The sequence below is a fragment of the Thalia democratica genome, chromosome 9 (assembly GCF_965202585.1).
Source record: "Thalia democratica chromosome 9, ktThaDemo2.hap1.1, whole genome shotgun sequence".
NCBI classification, from domain to species: domain Eukaryota; kingdom Metazoa; phylum Chordata; class Thaliacea; order Salpida; family Salpidae; genus Thalia; species Thalia democratica.
In genome coordinates, this window is record NC_139173.1 from 18,456,532 (window position 1) to 18,482,900 (window position 26,369).

The window sequence follows — 26,369 nt, forward strand, 5'->3', positions numbered from 1 at the left end:
AACACCAGTTGAAATATTCACTTTTAAAACAAAACACTACTTACAATAAGTATTCACAAAAAAGTTCAAGATATTTTGTTGCTTTAAGCTGCACACTAAACTAACTAACTGCTTACATATAAACTGCCTTTCGTGTTCTGATGTTTTGTTGCATCAGTATTTAGTTTGAAACATTTTGTCATATGATTCTCATTTGCTCGTACATTCAACGTATTAACTCTAAATATTCTCTGAGCACAACTTAAAACAATAAATAATGCAAGTATTCATTCCAAAGCTTTTAATTTTACAAGATATGTAAAGAGTTGCATTTATGAAATGTTTATTTCATAGTTCAAATGTAAACAAATGTAAATTAGTTTTGGTACAGAATGAGCCAATCACGGTAGGTGTTTAATTTTAACTGACGAAAATGACTCTTATTAATTTACACAGGGTTTGTTTTTGAGAAAATACGGATAGTGAGTCCGGTACATCACTAGTTTTAATCCATATCTAACTAATTTTACATAATCTACCACCTTATTTTTAAATGATAAAAATGTATGATGCTCAATAAAGATAACTTTAGTTAAAATAAGTTTAAAGCTCAACATAAAAGAGTAACATTTTTTAAACATTGACAGCACTATTTGTATAAAATAATTTTTTATTTTCATTTAAGTGTAAATAATAACATTATGTTATAAAAACATATTAACAAAAAAACATACAAAACTCAAAAAACTTGTGCTTTGTCATAGTGCTTTAAGTAAACTAATATTATGCAAGTATTTAACGGAGTTGTACAATGTACATCTACCTAACTTAAATACACCTAACTTTAGATATAGTAAAAAGTACATTTAATGTTAGCTTTTTAGTAAACAATTATCTTTCATAATTTTATATCAAATATTAATGTAAAAACGTTTAAAAATATTTAACAAAACATTTAAAATAAACATTTATTATTATTATACTGTTTCTTGTGCAATGTTGGACTCAGGCATCATACCCTGAGCCACTTAAACAAGGTACACAAGAAGAAAAGAGTAAAATGAAATGAAACAAACTCATGTCTAACTATTTAAAATACAATGTAAAGTAAAACTGTTAACAAACAAAAAAATTTATAGTTCAATTAACTATACAATAAAAATTAAATCACACAATCCTGTAACTATGTTGATGTAGATCGAAAAAAGAACTTTGACTAAGTAAATGTTATTTAAACAATTTTTTTCTACTACCTCTCATAAAAAAAAAATATTTTAAATATTAATCTCTATAAAAGTATTTTCAACTATTTATTATAATATTTTGCTCTTACGAAAAAGATGAATCTAAATTTCGTCTTATTCTTTAGATTTTGAAAAAAATATATATACATTTAAATCTTTAAGTTATTTTTTGTTTACATCTTATATGTTCAAAATTTAGTATTTGAAAATTTTATAGAAAAAGCACAACCAAAACTAAAAAATTTCTACTTAAATAACGTGATTAAAGAATTTAAAAAAATTTAATGTTTCTTCTTTCTTTTTCAAGGGTAGCACAGGCTCCAGGAAAAAAGTCAAAATACACCCCTAATTTAAATGATTTTTGTTCCTTAATTTAAAATAAGCAGTTATTTATTTTTAAAGTTTTAAAACTCTTTGTGCTTTACTTGTTTTATATTTATAACATTAATAAGTTTATCTCGATACCAAATAAGTAACTGTTATTTTACTTGTATTGTTTGTTGACGTTTAATTTTAAAGTACTTATTTTATACATTTTTTGTTATAAAAATGAACTGTTATTTGAAAAAAACATTGTTTATATAAATATAAAAACCTTGTACTAAACTGATAAGTCATTAAAATTAGTGAACATCTATATAAAATTGAATTTTCAACTAAGTTCTAAGTAAAGTTTGAAAACAAAGAAAAACAAAGTTCACTTATGAAAATTATCTGACTACACATTAAAACAAAATTTTAAAAATAAATCTTTAAATTAAAAATAATTTTTAACAAATACCAAGTAAAGTGTTGATTGGTCTTAACTGGTTTTCAACATATTTTAAAAAAGGGTATAATTTTTATTTTTACAAACTTTCTTAATCGTAAGTGGGTTAATTTAATTTTATCAAAAACTATTTAGTATTTTAAGTTATTTTGACTTTTTTAGTGATATTTAGTTTGTTTCAAAAGCTTAAAATCTAAATGTCTCTTCTTAAAAAAAATTTGATTTCTTTTGAGCAAAAGTTTTAGTTTAATCGGATTTGAATTCAATTAAATAATAAAAATTAACTAGGTATACAAACATAAAAAATTGTATTGAACGATAAAAGAAAAGCGTTCAAAAGGTTTTGTATAAGGACCTGGTGTACGAAGAATTCTTTGAATTATCGAGTCGTACACAACAATTCTTCAATACATAAATGCAAATATTTTTTCATGAGTTTGGTATTGTTTATTAAGTAATTTGTGCGTGCTAGAGCAATATATTTTTTTGTTAATTAGTTGACATCGTAGAAGTATAAGAATATTAAAGTTTATTACGCAACAAAAGAGGCTCAAAATACTTGGTCCTAGGACCTGTTGCACGAAAAAACCTTTCGGTTGTTGAGTCGCACACCACGATTACTTTTTAACGTTTTGTACAGGACGTATGAAATGTCTTTCTTAATTAAATAGAAATTGACCAAACTTTTGATAAGTTCTAAGTCATGTAAACAATTAAAATGTCGTGATTTTTTTTTTACTTTATCTCAAAAATTTTTAAGAATTGAACATAATGATACCACATTTCTGAATTGTAATAACTAAAAATGCCAGTACTTTTACTTTTAACAAATTTTTTTGTTGAAAAAAACTTTTCTAGAAGAAAAAAAGTATTAATACAGAAGCAAAAAATAGTTAATTTTATTTTACTGTCTTTTAATCATGAAATACTACCAAATTTATTTTAGAAACAATAACAATTTATTGTACTATAAGCATATAAAAAATTGATATTGCTGCAAATCAATTATTTTTTTAAATAGCTTTTCGAAAAAAAAATATCAAAAATAATTTTGAATTACTGCAATAAAGTTTTCATATTGCGAAAGCATGCAAACTACTTATGTTGATCATAGTATAAGAAGCAGATTGAAAAAACATATTTAAGCAAAACTAATATATTTTTTATACAAATGATGACTTAGCGATCGTAGAAAGTAATTCGGTTCCATTCATTGAAGAACATTTTTCATAAAGACTCACAAAGGTGTTCGATAGAACTGACCTGGAAATGACTATAAAGTCAAACTATGAAAAAACGATGACTTTGATGTAGAACTAGACTTTTGCAAAGAGTTTTACGCACTGTATAGAAAAGCAAACTATCATCGTACATCAACGTAAAATAAATCAACTAACTTTTTGTCGTCAATAAAATGCCAGTTTCAATCAACAAAAAATTACAACTATACCTAAAGATGAGAAAATATTTTTTTAGGGCGATAAGACACTACCAAGATCAGTTAAGTAAATCTTTACAAGAACGAGTTGAAGTACAATAAAGTGAAAATGAAATATATACTATACATTACCATATTTTTAACGGTTAAGACGAAAGTTAGCTTGCTTTTTTACAAATCGTTAGCCGAAACTTTGACCCAACACAATTCTTCCATGATTTTTTTCGATAGAAATTGTTAAAACCAAAACATGACAACAGCAAATGCAAGGTAAGTTACAGTTGCTTACTATTAAAATTCATTTGTATTTATTAAGCGATAGTAAACAGTGGAGAACATTAACCAAAACGTTGGCGCATCAAATTTATTGTTTAAGAACAGAAACACAAGGCATTATTTTTAAATATCATAAATACAAGATTAAAATTACCATTTAAAATGTGTTTAAAGTTAAGAGGTTGAAATTTAGTCTGTAAGATATACTGGGAAATTTTAGCCCGAACAGTTAATAAATTTAGATTAAAAAACAGCTTCAAAATTAAAAAATATATATTGCCAAGTTAAATCTAAATTTATTCTCAAATATAAGAAAAAAATTTAAAGGTACCAAGAACTTTGTAACTTTTATTTTTATAATACTTGTGTAAATTTATTTTTTAAAGTTTATATTCTTAAAACGGACTAAACTAATGATATAATAAAGTTTACCACTGAAACAACAAACGTTGTGAGTGTTTTTTTTTACTATAAGTTTGCAAAATTAAGTCTAAAGTTATATAGAAATTATCTTCTTCGTAATAGTATAAAAGTCCATATAGTCTTGTGTTCTGTAAATGTATTGTTTTTTATTTTTATTGACATACATATATTCACATCACAATACAACTTTTTTTGGGGCTGTTGGTTATGCAATCAAGACTTCAAATATTTTAGGATTTTATTTTAAATAAAGATGTGAAAATTGAATATTTTATCTGCAACCAGGTTTCGATGACAAAAAATTACGACGTCTTCAAGTAAACTAAAATATTAAACTGCACATAACAATGTTGCTTATCTATAATGTTATTTGAAAACTATTTATGCATAAAAATCTTAACAAAAACCTAAAATGTTACCTATTCGAAAATTCAAGCTTTTTAGTGTATAATTAGGTGAAAATAGTACTAGTTTTTAAATAAATTGTATTTAATTAATATATCGAGTCAAAAAAAAGTTAACTGATTAAGAGCTTTTTTTTTAAGTTTTAAGATATTTATATCTTGAAATTTATCTAGATGGAATTAAAAACTATCCAAAATTGGAGTTTTAAGCCAAGTATCAACAAAACTCAAAATCACTGAAAAATTTCAAAAAAAATTTATTTAATTTAATGTAACAGTTGATATTTAAACGGATTTAAGAACTATCTAAAAAATTCTAAAAATTTATTTAAGTTAAATTGAGAGCTGTCTAAAAAAAATTATTTTAAAAACAATGTTTCACTCCAAAAAATATATTATCAGTTAGTGATAAAAAACTTGAAAAAATAATGGTAAACATGTAAGAAGACATTAGGCTTATCTTAAATAAAAGGCAAAAGTTATACAAATCAATTACATACTCAACAACACTAAAATGAAAAAAATATACGTAAAAATTGAAGGTTTTCTTCTGTACAATGGACTAAAAGGGGTGAAGCGGTCATTGACTTTTTTAGTATTTAAAAATTACAACGAAGTTTAACCAAAGTTGAATAGAACTAGATTTATTATTTTAAAAACTGGTTTTGTTTCTTTTGTGCTCTAAATATTTCTGTAGTTATTTAACTTAAATTCTTAGTTTAAACTTTTTTAGTTTAAAATTTAGTCAAAATTATTCATAATTTCTGTCAAAAATAACTTGCAAAAACTACAAAAAATACCTAAAAAAAATATTTTGAATTTTTCTTAATAATTTTCAATAAAATTTTTACAGGGTTTATTGAAAATATAAAGTATGTTATTAAAAATTATGTAACTTGTTTTTACAAATATCATTTTTTTAATGAAGAAAAATAATTAGGCTTTGAAAAAACTTTGATAAAAATATGAGGGTTAGAGTATGAGTTAAAATAAAAAGCTCGATGAAATAGAAAAGTTAAAACAAGCTTTTGAAAAAATCAAAACTCACTCAAGCGAATCGGTGTAAAACTGCATGAGCCTAAAGCATTTCGACCTACAGAATGAAGCCTCCCGTAAAAGTTACAAAAATAGAACACTAACAGATATATTCAGTATGGGTGCAAAACAATTCAAAACTTGACAAAGCAAGATCTGGCAGTTCAGACTTCGACTCTTAAAATTCTAACAATTCTGAGTTATTGTGAATTATCTAATTTAATACTTTTTACTATCATAATCTTATCATTTAGATCTTTAGAATGTATACATTTTATTTTAATACTTTAAGATATGAAACTTTTAAATCTTCTAAAATATGTCAGTTGTCAAGTTTTTCTAATTAAGGTTTTTCTCTTTTAAGAATTGTTTTTACCATCATAATCTTAACTAGAACTTGTGGTATGTTTTATTTTTTATTAAATTTAAGTTACTGTTTGAGATGTTACCCCTTAGAAATTTTAAAAGAATTAAAATTTCCCTTATTTGAATTGTCATGTTATCGTTTAGTATTTTGTTGCAGACCTTTGTAAGGCACAAAACAATGTAGATGAATAACTAGTAAACTGAATTATTTTTTGATCATTAAGATGTTTTTCATTATAGATATCAGTTAATATACATTTAAAACACTTGAAATATATAAGTGTTTTATGTCATACTTAATTATAATTTCTTTTGAAAAAAAACGAGAATATATAGTTGAATTTAAAACTAATAAATTATATAGAATTTTTTTTAATCTAAATCAGTGTTCGGTAATCTGTGGGCCGCGATGTACTTTTCAGCTAAAACAATTCTTTTAAAACATAATTTTTTGTGGTGAAATAATAAAATTAGGCTCCTAATTCAGTAAGCAGTACTTACTAATGTTTTTTATCACATTTTGTTTTAAAATAGCTTTTTTATTAACTACATTAATTTAACTTAAGTGCATCCCGTGGAAGACACTTTTCTATAAAAAATTGCCCATGAGTAACTTTTTTCTAGAAATTTGGCTAGCTATTTATTAAACAATCGAACCATGATCTAAAATAATAAAAACTAGTTGAAACAAAAAATATTTTGCTCTATACACCTAAGTATTTAACGTTCTACATACAGCTAATGTGTAGTAATTTATAGTTATGCAAGAAAAAAGTATAAAAAAGTACTTATTATATCAGTTAATTTACTCATATTCAGACTATCTATTAAAAATTTTTATACATAAATAACACCTATTGGACTAGAAATTATATTAAAGATTCACTACTAACTGTTTTACTAAAGCAATTTCAATCTTATTAATTAAGATAGTGTGGTTTAATATTCTTTGCCTTAAATTTAATTTTTCTTATGTAAACTTTAACCAAAAAACTAAAAACTACTTTTTAAACTGATTAGATTTATTCAAATTTTAACATTTTGAAAATAAATGTTGTTTCGATTTATTACAACATTGCGACAAAAAAACACTTCAAATCAGTTTATAATTTTTTTTCAATAATTTACTAAAGCTTTCATTTATAAAAGATAGGTCATATGCAAGAAACTTTTACTTTTCAAAACTTTAACTTAAAAACAGTTGTTATATCACTTATAGGTCTGTAGAAACAATTTTAGCTATAAATATAATTTATAAAATTCAGGTATAGCAATAAATACAATTTTTCAAGCAGTGAAAAACTTTTTATAAAAATCTGAAACTATATAAATATATAAATTGTTACTAAAAACCATTATAAACGACATGACAAAATTCATACTTACATGTACAAATATATATAGTTCGAACTACTAGATGATTGTTTTTATATAAAACTTAAATACAAGACAAAAAATGTAAAGTTTTAATAAAAATTCGAGGACATATTATAAAAAACATTACAAAAAGATAAACACTCTGAATTTTAAACAAACAATATTTCTAATTTTATTTATAAAGTTTTCAATATGTCAAGAAAAATCCTATTGCAATAATTTATCCTTACAATGCCTTTTTTACTGTTAAAACTAAAAACAAAACACAAAGTTGACAGATAAACAACTATTTTTCAGTTTTGATTTTTGAACATTCTGCTTTAAAAATTCGTTGCCAAAAGCTTTTATTTTGATGCAAGCTTACGCGCCCATTTTTTGTTTCGTACCTTCTTCTACAGAAGAACAGCTTTGTGTTTCTGGGAAAAACAGCCTCGCTATTTAGAAACGGTCTTTGGTGGAAAAAGTTGTTTTCTTCTGTTTGACAACCGCCATTATTTTCTGGCTCGTGAATATCAAACAAACACAACTTCTTACCTTGCTTTAAACGTGATTGAACTCTGAACAAATAGTTTTGATTCAATGAAATATTATTAACCTTTTTTAAACATCAATCAAATAACTTTTAGTTTTTAATTAAATTTTAGAATAATATTTTATATGAAAAACCTCTTTTTATCTCCTTATGTTATTTTTCAAATGTTTTTTAATTTTTTTTTTTAATTCTCCTTAATACTATTACAAAATTTCAATTTTATTTTACTTTTAACAAGTTGAAAGGTAATCATCAAATAAATAATATTTACAAAATCAAGGACTTAGTCCTTTTTGGTCTTAGTCTAAAATAGTTTTGTGATTTTCATCCTAAAAATGATAAAAAGACAGTGTTTTTTCATTAATCAACTACTTATATTTTGAAGATACAAAATCACTTCTTTTTTAAATAGAACTAATACCCCTGTACGTTATAGTTCATAGATTTTTTATAAGTTTTTATTGCTTTAACTAAATAATTTGTTTGTTCAGCTTTGAGATTAAGTAAGTTATAATGAAAATAAATGTTACACAAAAGAAATAATAACTGTTCTTTTAATATATTGCATCTTAAGTAATACTTTAAAGCAGTGATTCCCAAAATAGGCAATATTGCCCTTTTGTGGACGAAATTTAATAAATAAGGGCAATTATCTTTTTTATTTTTTCCAAAGGGGTATTTATGAAACTGAGTTTGGGAAACCCTGCTTAAAAGTAATGCTAAAATAAAGTTTTTTTTGAAGATAGCATATTTATAACAAAAACATAATTTATAAGTTTTGTTTTCTTTAAATAAAACACACTAAAATTGTTTAAAACAAAACTTTTTTTGTTTCAATGCCAAAATATTAGCTTTATAAACAAAGTAAAATAATATTGTTTTTCGTATTTTTAAACTATCACTCTAATTTTACAAGAAACAAATAGCAACTGTTGCAGTTTTTTAAAACGTTAAAGTTTTAAGACAGTTAACAAAAAAATCTCAATTGCAATTGTATTTTGAACTGTAGTAAATTTAAGTTATCTTTTCGAATGAAAATATTAATACTTAACAATAGTTATCACTAAACTTATACTTAAAAACTTGCAAAAAAACTCTCAGTTTATTCAATAATTTTAAGGAAATTATTTTTATCTGTAGTAAAAAAAAAATTAAAAATAAGGGATCAAATATTATAATTTAATTTTAAACAAACTTCAAGTATTTTCATATGGTATAGATTAACTATTCTAATAATGCGGAAGTAAAGACCAATTATAAAAAAATTCACTATAAATGGCATTGCATAGTTTATTATAAAACTTAAAGAAACTAAGAAAAACTTATGATACTAATCTCTTTTTAAACTTTGTTCATATAAAATTTGAACTAAACATTTTTTTTAATTTTAGAGAGATAGCAGGCAATACTTAAATAATTTATAAACCCAAGTAGTACAAAATCACTAATAATGTACGGTACTAGAATAATTCAATTTATTATCAATTAAGTAGATTGATACATTAGATACTTAGTTTGAGTTATTCTAAACATGTATAACATTAATAACAATCGAATTTAAAACTTTAAATTTTTATTTCAGAAGTTATATAAAATTAATTTATTTAACCTTTTACAGTAACTTCAATTTAAGCCAGAAGAAAGTTTAACCAAAATTAGATTTTATATTGTTTTTGTCTAAAACTAATTTAAATATCTAATTAAAATACTTTATCAAAACATTAAAATGTAGATCCATTGCATAGGACACATTTCAATCTAAATAAATTATAACTTTCTTTTATATACCTTTAATTCAACTTTTCATTTTTACTTTGAACATAACTATTTTAATTTTTGTCAGCATTCAGCAATTTTCGTCTATTGTATCCAAAAAAAACATAATATAAAACAAAAACAAAATATAAACAAATTAAATACAGATTTATCTAAGTTACTCTTTTCGTCGTAGTTTCCAGATGCATACATTAAAGTAACACAAACAGTATATTCAATTTATCTTAATAATAATGTATTTGCATTTTTAGACTAAAAATATTATTGCTTTGTAGGAAGAGTTCAAAATAATTTTTTGATTAATAGACAATAATTTACAAGGCTTTTAATTATATATTATTCTCTGAAACGGGCGAGTAAGTATTATAATTAATTATTATATAGATACTTAATACTAAATTGTTAGTTTCTATTCGTCATGCTAGATACAAAACTTGTATTATTTTATTTTATAACTAACTATATAAAGCTAATTTCTTTTAACAACGTAAATATTTTGAAGTATCATTAAAATCTTTCGTAAAACGTCTACCATTACCATAATGTATCAGCTTTGTATTAGTCACTATCACTATTTTACTATGAAATTTATTAAAACTTTAAGTATTTTAATACAGAATTTACTCTTTTTATTACATACCTAATTGTACATAGCAATGGTAAAATAGAAAGTATTTGTATATGGTTTTTGTGAAATTAAATCAACATGTGTAAGCATTTTGAAGTTTCAAAAAAGATTCAAAAGACGTAAAGCTCAATTTTCTAATTAGATATTAATTCAAGTCATTGTAAAAATCAGTATAACTTGTATATTTCTAGAAAAAGTAAATAAAATTGTTGATAAGTACATAAAAGATTAATAAAAAAATAAATAAATATGCTACATTTTTAATACAGATAATAGTTGTACATGTTAACTATCAATATAAACAAACTCTATTTACTCTGTCCTCATGAAAAACAATTTTTAAATAAAAATCTGAGTTTATTGGACAAATTAAGGTTATTTGGGACTTGCAACTATATCTATTTCTACTTTTAATAATTGATAGGTAGAAAATAAAAATTGTCAATAAGTAAAATAGTGTTTACAAAAAAATATTTAAGGACTTTCGTGCTTTTTACACGAATTTAGAGAACTATTATAATTTCTACAAGACAAACTACTAGTGTTAAGGTTTTTCAACAACTACTTTTTTAATAAAAAATGTGTGATCACTCTATTACAGATATTCAACAGAGCAAAATTGAACTGAAAAGTAATTAATATAGAGAATAAAAGATGATTCTAATTTAATCAAAAACATTTTGAAGCAAAGCGAAGTCAAGTTTTGTTTTCCTTTCTACACATAAAAACATTGATCAAAAAATTCAACTAAGTTTTTCATGAAGAAGTATTTAAAATAATTCTGAAGCAAAACAACAGAGTTTCATCTATTCTCATGTAAAAATTAAAAATTTTCAATATTTACACCTTATTTAGTTTACACAAAACTCTATAATTCATCAAAAGTAGACACGATGTCTTCAGTTAAATATTCAAATTGATACTGCTAAATAGACGTGTATTTTTGGAACTCTTATAACGTCATGGCTAAACCCTATCATTATTTTAATCATGATTATTACTATAAGTTGTCTAAATTTGTACTGATTAATGGTATTATTATAAAGTTTAAGTAGAAAATAATTCATAAGTTGTTAAGAACTTAGTGCTAATTTATAGAAATTCAAAATCGTTCATTCTAATAAGCATTATACATAACTTGTTTACAAAAAACAGTTGAAATATTCGTCTTATTTTTCGACTGGTATATACTTTATTAGAAAAAGTCAATAGCATAATTAAAAACTACCCACTTCAGTTTAAAAAAAAACTAATACTTTGTGAAACAATTAGTAATAACAACTATAAATAGTCAGTTGTGTACTATGTAGTCAGTAATCATTATAAGATTAATAGTATAATGGTAGATACTCGTTTAATAACTGTTGATGAAACACGTGTAGCTTTCCCTTATTATAGTATACTAATAGATGTAAAATTAGGTGCAGCATCAACATCTAACAGGAATTTAGTCTGTTCTCAGAAAGATTATGTAACAATTTCCATATAACAATAGATATTATATCACTAAACCACTTAGTATGCAGCTAGAAAAAGACCAGTTATATTATGTATAAGCTATTTCAAATTTATTTGATGATAGTCTATTTCTAATTAGTCAAGATGATTGTTAAAATCCAAAAAATACTATTTATAATAAAAATTGGAAGCGGATAAAAACCGTTTTGACAATTTTTATAAATACAATTTAACTAGAAAAAAATTTACTTTTTTATTTTTTAATTGTAGATCTATTAGAGATTACAATAATCTTTACTTTGAGCACGCACTTCTTAGGGACACGTATTCTGTTGATTACTAACTTTTGAGCCAATGTTTATGTTTAAGATGAAAGTTTCAGTTAAAACTGATACTTTAAGGTGTGCTCATCTTGTTAAGTAACACTTTTGAGCTGTGTTCAGAGTGCGTACTCAAAAAGAAGATAGCAGTAATATTAACTATTGTGTGTAAAAGGTAGATCTGTTGAAATAAAAAAAATATATTTTAGCTTACTACATAAACCAACAAAATAAACTGTCCAACTTCTACTCGTAGTCTACTATAACACCCGAAAATTATATTCTTTTTTTAATGACAAAATATTACTTATCCCTGAAAAATCTAACGGCGTTAACCTGCAATAGTGGTTGTAAGAAAGGACATGGCACCTTCTTTTAACAGTGCATGCGCTGATACAATCCATGTGATTCGAGGCGTACAACTCGTTCTTGTGCAGTAAAATGTCGTTGTACTTTTCCTCGTTTTTTTCTTTGTTGAAAACCTTGAAAGTTTCGAAATGAAGTTTGTATGCGGCGGAATTTTCCTCGTTTTTCATGTCTAAAATCTCCTGCTTTATTTCGTCTTGCGAGCTGAGAGTTGTAATGTTGAACTAACTACTAGTTTTTAAACATGTGATTAACAGTTGAACTAAATAGAGTAAGTTTTAAACGAAATATCTCAGACATATGACATATTACAAAATTAAACCACATTTAAAGTAGTATTTTTTTAATATATATATTTATAAAACACATTTGAAATAAGCTTTATATAAAACTTTTTATTTTCTTTTATTTAGAAATTATATATTTTATTTTATTTGTTGTAGAGCAGTTATTTGTAACGTGTATAATTTCAAGCTAATGGGCTATAGACACGCTAAGGTACTATAGTTTATTAAACGATAAAAAAAACGCTCAAAATATTTAGTCCTAGGACCTGGTGCACGAAGAATCTTTCAGTTATTGAGTCGTACACCACAGATACATTTTAATGTGTTGTCCAGGACAAGTAAATATTTTGTTTTGGAAACAATTAAATTATAAGATTTTTTAAATAAAAAAGAACTACTTTAAATAATTCAAAATTATGACTAAACATATAAAACAATTATTTCTGAAGCTGTTTACTTTAAGTCTCGTTGTTACACATATTTTTAAAACCCTTAAGTGCAACACGGTCAGTTTGAAACTACAAAATTACAACTTCAGTAAGTTAACAAATCTAGAAAAATAAAGTTTTAAAACTTGTTATTGCAGGTTTGTCAACAGTAACTGCCTATTTTTTATTATCATATTATAATACAAAAACCTGGTAAGTAAGTGTACTTACTTAAATCTTGAGCTTAATTTGCAGTAGTTTTTAACAACATATGACATTTGATTTCCCAAACTGCTAATTTAAACTACTTAACTATATACATGTCAAGATTATTTTTAGTACAATCAACAATTTTAAAGGGAATCTATACTCAGTAATGTAAAATTTATGAAAACTAAATTGTAGAAACTATGTTAAATCAAACAACAAAGTTTTAAGAGAAGGTTGACTCCATACAATAAAGTAAAAAATTAAACCACAAGTTTTATTAGACAAATGAAAATAACTTAGCTAGTGCAAGCAAATTAAAAAGTAATATTCGTTTATTGATAATAATTAAAACAGAAAACAGCTTTAAGTCAAAATTACAAATATATTTAAATGCTGTTTAAAGACAATATTTTGTGTTTTTAAAATGACTTTTTTTATATGTAATAACTGCCAATGTAAACATAAGTTTTATTTTGTGTTTACTCTGACATTTTAAGAATTAAAAAGTACCAAAAGCTGGAAGCTGTTTTTAATTATGTACTTTTAGCACTAAGACTTAATTATATCAGCTTTGGTAGTAATAAACAATTAAATTCTTATAACTTACAGTGCTGTACATTTTTGAATTGAAATAGGTTAAAACGAATACTTTTAAAACTAAACATTAATTTAATATTTTTTGTTTGCTTTTGAAAACTTTAACCAACATTTTTTTATGTTATGCTTATTTTGACCAAATTTTATTTAAATTTTTAAATATTCTTGGAGTTAAAATATTTCAAGTTAACTCAATTAGCTTCAAATAAAAGTTTATTGTTACATATAGCTAAGTCTAAGCTATATATGTATAAGCTTTAAAAGTATGTTCTAACAGTTATTATCATAAATTTAATATATTTTTCTTACAATTAGTTTATATTTCTAATAAAACTAATTTTTCATTAAACTTTTTTCTCAATAGTTTGATTTTTCAAGGAAAAGCAGCTTTTTTATTTGATTGACAAAAGACATAGTTATTAATATTCATTTATTAAATCATTCTACATACAGTTAACTAAAGTTAACTAAATCTACACAGGCTAAATTTGGACCAAATAAAATTGTACAATTTGGTCTTATATTGTAATTTTATGCTTTCGGTGAGATTATTTTTCAAGGTTTTTTATAATTTTGTGATATAACAAACTAGAATTTTAGAGTATATCTGTTTTATTATGGAAGGAACATTAAAAAAAAGATACAAAACTACTTTATTAAAAATATACTTTTACTAACAGATTTTAAGCAGTTGCTTTCAAATTTTTCAGAATAATATTAAAAATTAATTCAAAGACATTATGTATAAATTTATTTAATTCATATCTAAAAAATTTAGTTGTTCAACTAAAAATACCAAGATTATTTTATAATTCTAATAATTTTTTTTTTTTATAAAAATTCTTTTTTTAAAGTAGTTTTAACTATGCAAGGAATTTTTGATGAAAATAAGATCCCTAGCATGATGGGATGAGATAGATTCTAATGATTTTTTTTACATAAATATTATTAATTTTATAAAATTTACCTTTCATAGGTTTGTATTGATAACTTTTAACAAGACTGAATGTATGTTATATGTTAACTAATCATTAATAACAAGTATTTTATAGTCTATATAGCTTTCAATTAACAGCCAATTTTTTTTTTTATAAAATTGCACCATAACTTCCATAGCCTTAAAATAACTATTAAAGCATTTAGAATTAAAGTCATATAGGGATAATCTAAGCAATTTTTCTACAGAAATAAGACTTTTATGGAAATTTAGAGTATGAATTTTGCTTTATTTCACTTTGATATTATTTCTTCACGTCAGTTTTGTAAAAAATGTGTTATACAATTATAATTATGTGGTGAGGCAGTTTTTTATAACTAATTTTCAATAATTCTAAAATGTCAACAAATGTCTACTCAAATCTAAGTTTTTATAGCTAGGACTTCAACTTTTAAGAAACTATTTTTGTATTGCTTAAAAATCATATTTATGGTAAAAAAAATCTATGACATATTGTTAACTTAAACAAAAATTGTAAAAATTTATTTTATGGGAAACAAATTTTTATATTTATAGATGGAATAGTGTTTCAATTTTTTTTGTTACCTTTTACTCAGATTTTCCTTGAAAAACTTGTTTAGTTATCAATTATGACCCCAAATTTAAGAAAAAAAAATTTAAGCTTTCTTAGTCTGTAAAAGTGTATGGTAGCTAAGCTTAAAATTTACTTTAGACCAATTTTTAAATAAAAAACCGAACCTTCCTTATAGTCTTAAATATAATTACAAAGGTGATGATCTATTTTGTAGTTTTCGTCATACTTATGACTATTTTTATCAAAAATAAAATATTTAAAGGGGTATTTTACTGTCTTATATTAATATTATTTTACTCATGATTCAGTATCTACTTATACCTTGTTAAATTACACTCAAATATGATAAATAATAATGAAAGTTTTAGATAAGGTGAAATTAATATTATTTTTTAACATTACCTTGGAAAATTTATAAGTTAAATTTTAAGAAATGTCAAATACATTTACGTGAGGTTTAAGAAATTTAATAAAATTACTCTTTATTTTACAATTTTTGTTTTAGTTTTGATTTGAAACAATATCAAGAAAAACTTTATACTTTATTAAGGTGTGGTGAGCTAAAATTTGTAAAACTACCTGTAAAACCACATTACACTAAGTTTAATTTCTCTTTGAAAATCATCATCAAATATTACATAGATTGCTTGAATTTTAGCAAAATAGCTGTGGTCGTCCTCCCCTCGGACCTCTACACAGTCATTTACCATTATGACATCATTATTGGAACGAATGGCAGGGTGGCATATAGTTTTCAGCTCGTAACACTTTTGTGTCTGGTATAATAGTTATCAGTTAAAAAAAATAGTTAAAATAGAGAAAAAGAATATTAAAATTTGTATAGGTTCATTAAAATAATCAAAACAAATAAGCTATAATAAATATTTAATTTAAAATAAAGCAATTATTAAGGATTGCTACTTTTTTAGGCTAGCTTTTCATTTTATGGTTAAAAACAAGGAAAAAAATAGGACTAGTTTTTATAAAAAATTTAATAATACAGTTACTAATAATTAAAATTGTATAAGCAGAAAACTGAAAATGTTGCAACTAAAATGTAAAACTATAATACAAAATGATATAACAGTAATTGATCTAAAAAATAATAAAGTTTTTAGAAATTTTTAACTAGTTTTCAGAAATTAACTTGACTTGATTGATAAACTTATTTTGAAAAGTATTATCAAGTTTTCAAAATACTAAACAAGCAAGAGTTATATAAAAAAATACTCAAATTTGTATGAGTAAGCATGAGTTTTACAACAAGGTTGAACTAGCTTTATGTCAGACTAGGTTTTTACAACATTAGGTTTTTAACTTGCCTTAAGTGTATTAACATATTCTTTGTTAATTTAAAGCTATTTTAGGCAGGCTACATATAAAACCCAATTAGGATTAGTGTTTATGTAGATATTCATTGGACATCTTAGATTGAACTATTTTATTGATTTTTTTTAAATCTACAAGTTTTTAATTTTTTTATTTTTAAAATTAGTAAAAAAAATTTTATAAACATATTATTATTTTGAATATAAAATTTTAATAAAGATTTTGTTATTTGAAACAATAAATAAGCCAGAGTTTCAGAAAATAGCTTAATTTTAAGTAATAACTAAAAAATGCTAGGAAATTAACAGCTTTATTTACATACTGATAAAAACTGAAAAAAAATTAACCAAGTTATTTAATTTTAAGTTGTAAAGGTAAGCATGTTTTATTTTAATTGCATATAAAAGGAAGACAATATTTTATTTAAAATTTTGAATGAATATCTTATAACTACATTCTTGTGAAATACATTTATCAGTAATAAAATACAAATATATCATAATGTTACTATCAAATTTTTCAAACACTGCAAAAGAAGTACAAAAAAAATTATATAATTTTGTTGCAAACAAACTTTTTAATATAAAATTTTGGTTTTTCTAAATCTATTTTTTGAATTTATCTTTTTAATTTAATCTAATAAAGTTTTCTTTATATTTTTTAACTATTATTAACCAACTTCCTCATTTATATTTTAATTCTTAAGTATTTACATTTAATTATTTTTGAAATGTCTTTGAATTTTAGTTTGATTAAATCAAAATAAAATTACAGATTAAATCAATAAATACCATTTCAATTTAACTTACATAAACTAAAGAAGTATATGGAGCTCCTAGAGTAGTCCATTCATCTTCTTCAGATTTTTTTCTTTTTTTTATTGGTTTTGTTTTGTTGTTTCTAGTTTGTTCACAGTTATGTTTCAGTTGCTTTAAGCTTAAGCTTTCTTCATCAGATGAACTATCTTCTTGCTCTTCAATACTAGAAGGGCGGGTTCTTTTAGGATTATTGTTTTTCTTTCTTTGTAGTTGTATTCTTTCAGGGTTATTGTTGTTTTTCTTTTTTTGTAGTTGTATTCTTTTTTTAACCATTAGTTTTAGAAAAGCATTGCAAGGCTCTTTTGGGCAAGTAATAGGTTGGTTTTTTATATTGTTAACAAATACCTTAGGCTTTTTGTGACATAATCCATCAGCAACTGATTTTCCGTCCATGGGTCTTTTTTTAATTCCATTTACTACTTGTGTTTCCTGGGAGTTTTGTTCATTAAGAATTTCATAAGGTTTCATAGTAGAGATGTGTTCTTTGATTTTTAGAACTACAAATTTTCTTTAGTTAAAAAAATAAATAATGTTAAGTTGTTTTGTTAAGGTACTGGTTTGAAAATAACTACTTGATCCAGAAGTTTCAGCATAAACCATGAGTTATAAACATTTGTTTTTGAATAGTTTTGTTTTATATAAAAACAAACAAAAAATATATTTCTACCTTTATTGAATAAAAAAACTCTATTAAGCTAATGACTTAAAAAAGAGATTTAGTAAAGTTTATAAATAATGATAAAATAAAATTAAACTTTTTTTTTTTATTGATAGCAGTTTGATAAAAACTAATATGAGTAATTAGGAGTTATTTGTATAACAAGCAATTATATAAAACAAAACTTTTAATAACGAAATGAGTTAAAGTCATGAAATAAATGAAAACCAAGCCTAGTTTGTTTTAAGTTTTAAGGTAAAAAATTATTTTATTAATAAAAATTACTTAAATGCCATTTGAAGTATGGTCTATAATAATTAAAACTCTGAAAAATACTTTTTTAATATTTATGTGTAACAATTTATGTAACAGCTATTTCTTATGTAATCTAATTTTTAGTTTAGGTATTATTCAATTCCAGGTTTTACTGCCAAAATTTTTCAATTCCTGTTTTACCAAAAACACCCTGCTAATTGCAAATTTTTTGACAATCATTTAGAAAAATTGCTTTAAATAAAATAAAAACATTAATTTCTATTTGAACTTCTTCATTAAAATTAACAAATTTTATGGGCTTCAAGTTTAAGTATACAAAAGTACAAATTGTTTATAAAAAGTAAATTGACTCATTGTAAATACAAAATTGATTAACCTGAAATGTATTGTAAGAAGTAAAAATATCAAACTAGATTGAGCTGACTTAAGTTGGCCCAAAATTTTCAAAAATTTTGAAATAACCTGATTTAGCTTTCCTATCTCAGAAAAAAACAACTGAATTTGGTCTTAACTGAAAATTGTATAAGTCAGGGTTGGATAAGTTTTTTTTCTTATTCTTTCCAAGATTTCTGAATTTCTTCAAAGTTCCTTAAAAAACTATATTTTGGTCTATTGTAAGTAAAATATTAAATTTAAGGTAAAAATTTTCTTAAATAGTATGACAACAAAAAATATTTATAGTTAAGGTACTTTAAATGTGTTTTTTGATAAAAAAAAATCTTATGTGATAGTTTTTGTTGTGCATCTACTTGAAATTTTATTTCTTTACATGTCAAAATAGTCTAAAGTTTCAGGTTTTTCTAGGTTTTTTTTATTTCTTGAAATTTCAAGTGTTTCCAGTTTTTTGGTATAAGTTGTTAAATTTGAGTTTTTTTCAAGGATTCAAGGTTTTTTGGCACCCTGAATCGGTAGGTATTCATAGAATAAAAAAGTAGAGAAAACTTTCTTTAAATTAAATATTTCTTTACATTAAAAAATATGATAATAAAATAACTATAATTCAAATTCTATGCAGGGTTGCCAGTTGCCACTCACTTTTTCTAAATTTTTTCCAGGTTTACCAAATTTCTTCCAGATTTTTATAAGTACCCATTTTTGGGTCTACTTTTAGTTTAAAATTAAGTTTAATGTAAGAAACTGTGAAATAGTATAAAAACATTTTAAATATACTGTAAAGCTACTTTAAATATGTTTATTAATAAAAAAAACTTTTGATGATAACAAAATTTTTCTAAATATATGATAGATTTTTTGTGTCAAATCGAAATTTTACTACTGAACATGTGAAAATTGTTAAAATTACAGGCTTTTTGTGCTTTTTTTAATAATTTTTGTTCAAAACTCCAGGTTGTTTTTTAATTTCATAAATTCCAGGTTTTTCCAGATTTTTTTTGCCTAAATTGTCAAATTTCAGGTTTTTCCAGGATTTCAGGTAAAGTGGCAACCCTGTCTGTCTATGACTTTTTAAACATAAAATTAACAGATAACTTTACCTTAAAATTATGTATGATAAGATATAATAAAGCTGGTAACAAAGCCTGAAGTTAAAAAATTTCAAATCTTATTTAGTGCAAAACATTAGAACATCAAAAAAAACAAAAATATATATACTTTTAGAATTATTGCTATACTAGGGGTGTTTTTTCTATAAAAACTAAAAACTTGAATTTAAAATTAAGTCATAACTTAAAAAACTTTTATACTAGAATTCATATAAATTATTTAAATACAAGATTTAAGGATTTTACTTTTTCTTTGATTCAAGTAGCTTGGCTTTTTTTTTCAATTTTTAAAGTAAATTGGCACTCCTGAATGTAGTAAAAATATTTAATATTATAGAAAATTAATTCCATTATTAAAGTCATTGTCTTATCTTTATAACTGCACAATAAACTCTAAATTTAATTTTTATTTTTAAAAAGTTTATAAGACCAGATACTTGCTTCACCACTCAGTCTAACTTGGAATTTTTAAGGTTAACTTTAAATAATCAAACTTTTTTTATTCTTTTTAAACTGGTTTTTAAGCAAATATTTAGGAATATCATTAATAATTTTTTTTATGAAAACCTTTTAAATGTTGAGTCCTTTCATTGACATTATGATATTAATATTTGATTAATAGTAAGTTTTACCAGATTATGGTAACTTTTTTCAATTATCTTAAAAACTCAGACTTGATTTTCTTTCTTCAACTAATGTAAGCCTTACAAGTTTAAAGTGGTCTATTTGTTATTACAAAAAAATGTTATTTTTTATTTTAGTTACAATTGAAATGTTGTTCTGCTTTTATCTGTACTTGATACTAATTTGTAACTTAAGCTTTTCATGGCTTGATTAGTAAGCTTAAGCATAACAATAAGAAATTTGAATTCTAATATAAATAATTTCACCTAACAAATTATTCAATGTGCAAACAAATACAATTTTTTCGAATCTATTTGAAGAACAGGTCCTGGGCAAAAGCTAAACTATTATGTTTTGTAAAGGAATGTTACCCTTTTAAACTATTATAAAATGAATTGAGTTTGCGTACTTCTATTTTATCTTACTAACCTTACCCTTTTTCCTTAAAAAAATGGTTTATACTTATCTTTACCCGTACATTTTTCTTAGGACTTTTATAAAACAGTGTTTCATCAAAAAAACTCAGAAATTACAAAAAAATTATTTTAGTTTTAAATTTTGCTACAAATACATATTTAGTTTAATTTTTTTTTTTAATTTCTGCAGTTAAAATTGAAAAACCCTCTAAGACACCACTACATCTACTACTACTTTACACTAATCAAATATGTTGTTTAAAGTTAATAAAACCTTAGAATTTTGGTTGAAATATATACTTAATTATGAACAAGCGAGAATAATAGAGCTTAAAAATTTGAAAAAATTGAATACTGGTTAACCGTTTGCATGCTTAAATTTAAAATCTTATGCTTTAGTATTGTGTAGCGATTTCCCCATAGATATCTGGCAATAAATAAATGCATAAGTTTTTGAAACACCTTAGAGAAATTACTACTGAAAAATACAATTATAAGACTTGGTAAAAAGAATTAATTTCAAAATATACATGAACAACTTTTTTCTATAAGCTCATCGGTAATGGCCATAATGACAACTCTGCAGTCTGCACTACACTACAGAGGGGTCGGCTCAGCACGGCTTTCGGCAACCTTATACATGGCGCGAGTGAAATTTCTCAAGAAAAACTGTTCGCGAGCCTCTGTATAAATAAAATTCGTGCGCCGTTGAAGTTATTTAAATGTTGTGGTAATCAATATACAAGTTCTATTTAAATTAAAAGTGTAATAAATTAAACAAATATTAATTATAATCTATTATTTAACAACCTAGTTGATAGGCTTTTACTCAAAAAACATGTTTTTATTGTTAGTAAGTAGCATGTTTTCAACTAAAATGTTCATCAAGGGCCGCAGAGGTTTGCTTTTTAGGTTGCATTTGACCCGCGAGCTACAGTTTGCCGACCCATGTTAAACAGATAGTTGCTAGATCTTTCAAAAAGTCGCCAAACAATTACTAAAGCATTTTAAGCTAAAACAATGACTTTTTTCAGTATACGGAACTTTTTTACCTTGAAATCTGGCAACCGCACAATACAGTCTACAACTCACCAGCTCATTTAAAAAGCATTCATTTAGAATGGATTGATAAAAAAAAACTAAAACATACTTTAACTCGAATAAAATTAAAAAACTCACTAAACTAGAAAAAGTTTGTATACTAACTTTATTTTTAAAATCTATGATAATGAACAACATAAATAATTAGTTTACCAAGCAAAACTTAAACAATCTTAAACTTTATTGAAAACTCAGGCTAAATCATTCCTTAACCGTATAGAATTTTCAACAGCTGAGTTAAAACACTCGAACTTATCAGCAGCAGCAAATGCATCTCGCACAACAGCAACAGTTAAGAATTCATCGGCAAAACTCGCATTATTTTCAGCAGTACGATACGCTAGATTCTACCTAAAGCCTACTTTCATTTGCAGAAAAATTTAAATTAACAAAAAAATGTGACGCATTTTGTAAAGATGCATATAATAAGCTCAATAACAAATATAACAGCAGGTAGCAAGAATGCTGCTCAATTAACAATTGCTGGAGTCTCAAGTTTCTAATAACTCTTATGTCGCACCATATATAGATTCCGATCCGCTGTCAAAAGATGCTTCATTAGGTTTTATTAAACTATAAAAGAAATTTCAATGCAGTTCATCAATCAACGCGAGCTAACATGAGTAGTTTCACGCAAGGTTGAAACTATTTCAAACATCCTGAAAAATTATCACATTAAATAAAATATTGTTCCTTACGAACTCAAAAACAAATTTTCAAATAGTCATGTAGAAGGACTTAATTTTTCATTTAACATTAAAGGTTGTGAGGGTAAATTGCAATTATGGACCTGTATAATGTACTAATCGGTCATAAATCATTTGTTTGACAGAACTTTGCATTGAAGTCATTCCATGATGCGTCAGATTCAAATTTTGGGGGCACGGAGCTGGATACTACTACTTTGTCCTTGACTCCACCACTAAGATACAACCAATGTATTACATATTTAAATTTTAAATAAAAATTAATCTTCTTTATACAAGTTGTAATTTTTTTACATGCTTTGTAACACCTAAAAGCAGTTTGTTATAATATAAATTTTGGCATTTTCATTTTTAGTAATGGCCATCAAATAATAAACTTCATAGCATATCAAGGACTTCTTCCTTTGCTGGGGTAGTTTACAATCAGGTTTTTGATCAGGCACTTCACTCTTTGGTGAAAAATCACCAGTAACTCTACTATCATCTGTATGCAGATTAGCTAACTGATTTGAACTCCCAACATTTTCGGTATACTTTATTAACAAGTGTGATATTAACTCGGCATCTTGTTGTAAAAAGTTAGAGTCATCATCTTGTATATGGAAAGCATTATACTTCTTAGATCAACTGCGCCAACAAGGAAGGTATCATCTGAAGTTTTTTTATTTTTAGAACACCTTTTTTGTTGATAAGACACAATAACTGGTTACAGCCCAGGCAAAAAACATGATGGGACTTATTCCTTACGTTAAAGCGTTCATTTTTTTAAGTTTGAAGGAGGACCCTGCTGATAAAGTCTGTGAAGTTTTGTTTGGACAGCGGCCCATTTCCTTGCTTTAAATAAATATCTAATAGAATGACCTAGACAAAAGTCCTTCGAGTAATGACTTTTCTCTTAACTTCATCGTCTTCATAACCAGCAAGCATTACAACCTTTATTGCTTTCCCGTGAAAGTTATAATATCCTGTTTACAACAGTCACACTAACTCACATTGGTAAAATTTCATGTTTATGCTTTGTTAAAATTTTGAATGACAAATCTTCAAAAAAATTTCAATATGGTCTGATACAGGCCTTAAGCTTTGCTCTTTACACTACAATGGCAGTTTTGATTACAGCAACAGATTCCATGAACTTTGCAACAAATTCTATTTAGTTTTGTCATTAGTTGTGAATCCAAAGTAAGCATAAAATTATTTGAAATGCGCTCAATTGAATAAGTATAACCTTAAATTATCAGTTCTTATACTAGATCCAACCTTAAATGTCTTCCATCTGTAAATTAATGCCAGTCAAGTCTTAATTTCCACTTATGGATTATAGCTGATTTGGTAACAGCTCTATATATCCTTTGCCTACCACCACCGTGCGTAGATGCTTTTGATTAAGTAAAGGCTTCAATAGTAAGCTCTGAGAAAAATTCAGATAGAGATAAGTCTTAAACACTGAGGAAGAGAGAACTTCTTAGACCTAGCTTAAATACTTGTTGAAATGCAAAACTCTAATTAAAAAGCCGTAGTTAGAGCCGCGTAGGCAATCTGACAATTTAGTGTCATTACTGCAGTCAGCTCATGCGACAATGATAAATATCAGCTGTATCATCCTCACTGTTTCCCTGAGCCATTTGTTATTGTAGAAAAACAGATCTTTTTGCATGGACAACTGCTAGAACCTTAACTTCCACTCTTTGAGAGGTCACTCCATTTACGTAGGTTTAATTTTTAAGACACAACACTGAATGCAGTTGTTATCTATTTGGCAAAAATATGGGCGCCAAGGGTCGTATTCATCGGTATGAGAAATATTTGCAGCATACTGAACAACTACCGCCTTCCTTAAGCTAAACAGACCAAGCCAACAAGGTGTTGTTTTACCACATAACTTCCTAAATAGGTGAATAAAAATTATTATAGCAAAAAGTAAACTGAAAATGAGTTTGACAAACAAAACAGAATAAAGAAACCTACTCTTAAACTGAAAAGCTGAATCGTCCGTACCATGGCTACTGTTATGAACCCTAAAAATGTAGTTTGTGGAAAAATAAACTTCTGTTATAAACAACGAACTTCCCTGTCTTAAGATTGATAATAGAGCTCTTCAGAAAACACACCATGCTGGTCAAGGCTCAACAAGAAAAACTAGAAAAAAGGACTAAAACTTTTTTTGTAAGATAATTTTGTTGATTAACGTAGCCAAGGTTGTATAGAACTTGCTGTTAAGAGTAAAATAAAATCTTTGAAACTTGAAACAGACAACAAAAGGCTTTGCCACTTTTATTTTACACATCAAGAAACAGAAATTTTTACTAGTATACATGCGCTTTTCGCGTATGTTATATTCTGATGAGTAAGTAAAAGATACATTTTTTAAGAATTTTAATCTTATAATAAGAAAGTAGTCCAAAAATTAAAATTGACTCCTTGGCCCTGTCTAGGAAGTTATGGTTGAATTCAACCGGTCCACGCTATTTAGAGTTTGGTCGAAAACAAAACTTCTGTGTGACCAGTTCTTTTTCAAAAATAAACCGCAAAATACGCAGGTAGCACGAGTCGAAAAAGGCTACGTAAATATAGAATAAGTTTATGAAGTTCAGCAAAGAAATGCGCTAGAAATTTTTAGTTAAACGCTTGTATTTAAGCTACTGCTGACCAGTGGCATCGCGTGGTATATTTTTAAGGGGTGAAAAATATTTATAAATTCTAAACATAATGATTTTATTATAAACTAGTTCAATACCTTTTTATACTACAACTAAATCAACTTGTAAATTTAACAAAATATTTTTTAGATGAAAAAACTAAGTAACTATAAAAATAAACATTTAATGTAAAACATTACAATTTCGTAATAGTTATAACTACTTTTTATCAAATAAGAACTATTCTGATCCTACTCAAGTTATCCTTGCTCAAGTTGCCCCTGCTCGAGCTGTCCTTGCTCTGGTTGACCCTGCTCGAGTTACAGTTGCCCAAACTGCCCCTGCTCGAGCTCAACTTATCACTACCTATCTTATTGTTCGCGATTTGTGGTGAATTTTCAACAACGATCATGATTTTTGTTTCACATGGTGCTTAAGTTCATGCAGCTCAAGCATTAAGCTATTAAAAAAAAATTATATTAAAAACTTGTATAAGTTTAAGATGCATCTGACACAGATTGAGCTTGCAACTCAAATATCATGAAAATTTTGAATATCAAATATAAAAGTTAAAAAAAAAACAAATTTAGCAGGAAGATTAAAGACAGATTTGGATATTTACGAAACACATACACATAAAGTCGAAACAAGACATACACATAAAGTTGAAACATATTTAAATCTCTGTATTTTATTATTTGGTAAAACGTTTTACTTTGACATTTGAAATAGATTGAAATAATAAAACAACAACATTTTATTTAAAATACACGAAAAACCATAAAATATATTAAATAAACTTTTAAAAGAGCTTTGTAAACAAACATATGTAATGCTCTTTTTACGTGATTTGA

The 26,369-nt window shown here is 25.0% G+C and overlaps 1 protein-coding gene across 1 annotated transcript; it reads right to left on the reverse strand.

Moving 5' to 3' along the window:
* Positions 1–7,100: 7,100 nt before the first annotated feature.
* On the reverse strand, positions 7,101–18,095 carry LOC145844527 (uncharacterized). Its single transcript, XM_082951925.1, has 4 exons — positions 17,584–18,095; positions 16,025–16,221; positions 12,362–12,595; positions 7,101–7,868 (listed from the first exon to the last, which is right to left on the reverse strand). The coding sequence occupies exons 1-4, from the start codon at positions 18,058–18,060 to the stop codon at positions 7,598–7,600; spliced, it is 1,179 nt and encodes a 392-aa protein (XP_082808051.1). The 5' UTR covers positions 18,061–18,095; the 3' UTR covers positions 7,101–7,597.
* Positions 18,096–26,369: the final 8,274 nt, after the last annotated feature.

Excerpts from the sequence above, each read along its gene's own strand:
- LOC145844527 (XM_082951925.1), bottom strand. The coding sequence starts at position 18,060 with ATGAAACCTTATGAAATTCTTAATGAACAAAACTCCCAGGAAACACAA. Across the intron at positions 16,222-17,583 it reads CATATACTTCTTTAGTTTAT|ACACAAAAGTGTTACGAGCT; the intron begins GTAAGTTAAATT and ends CTATTATACCAG. Across the intron at positions 12,596-16,024 it reads AGTGTAATGTGGTTTTACAG|CTCGCAAGACGAAATAAAGC; the intron begins GTAGTTTTACAA and ends TACAACTCTCAG.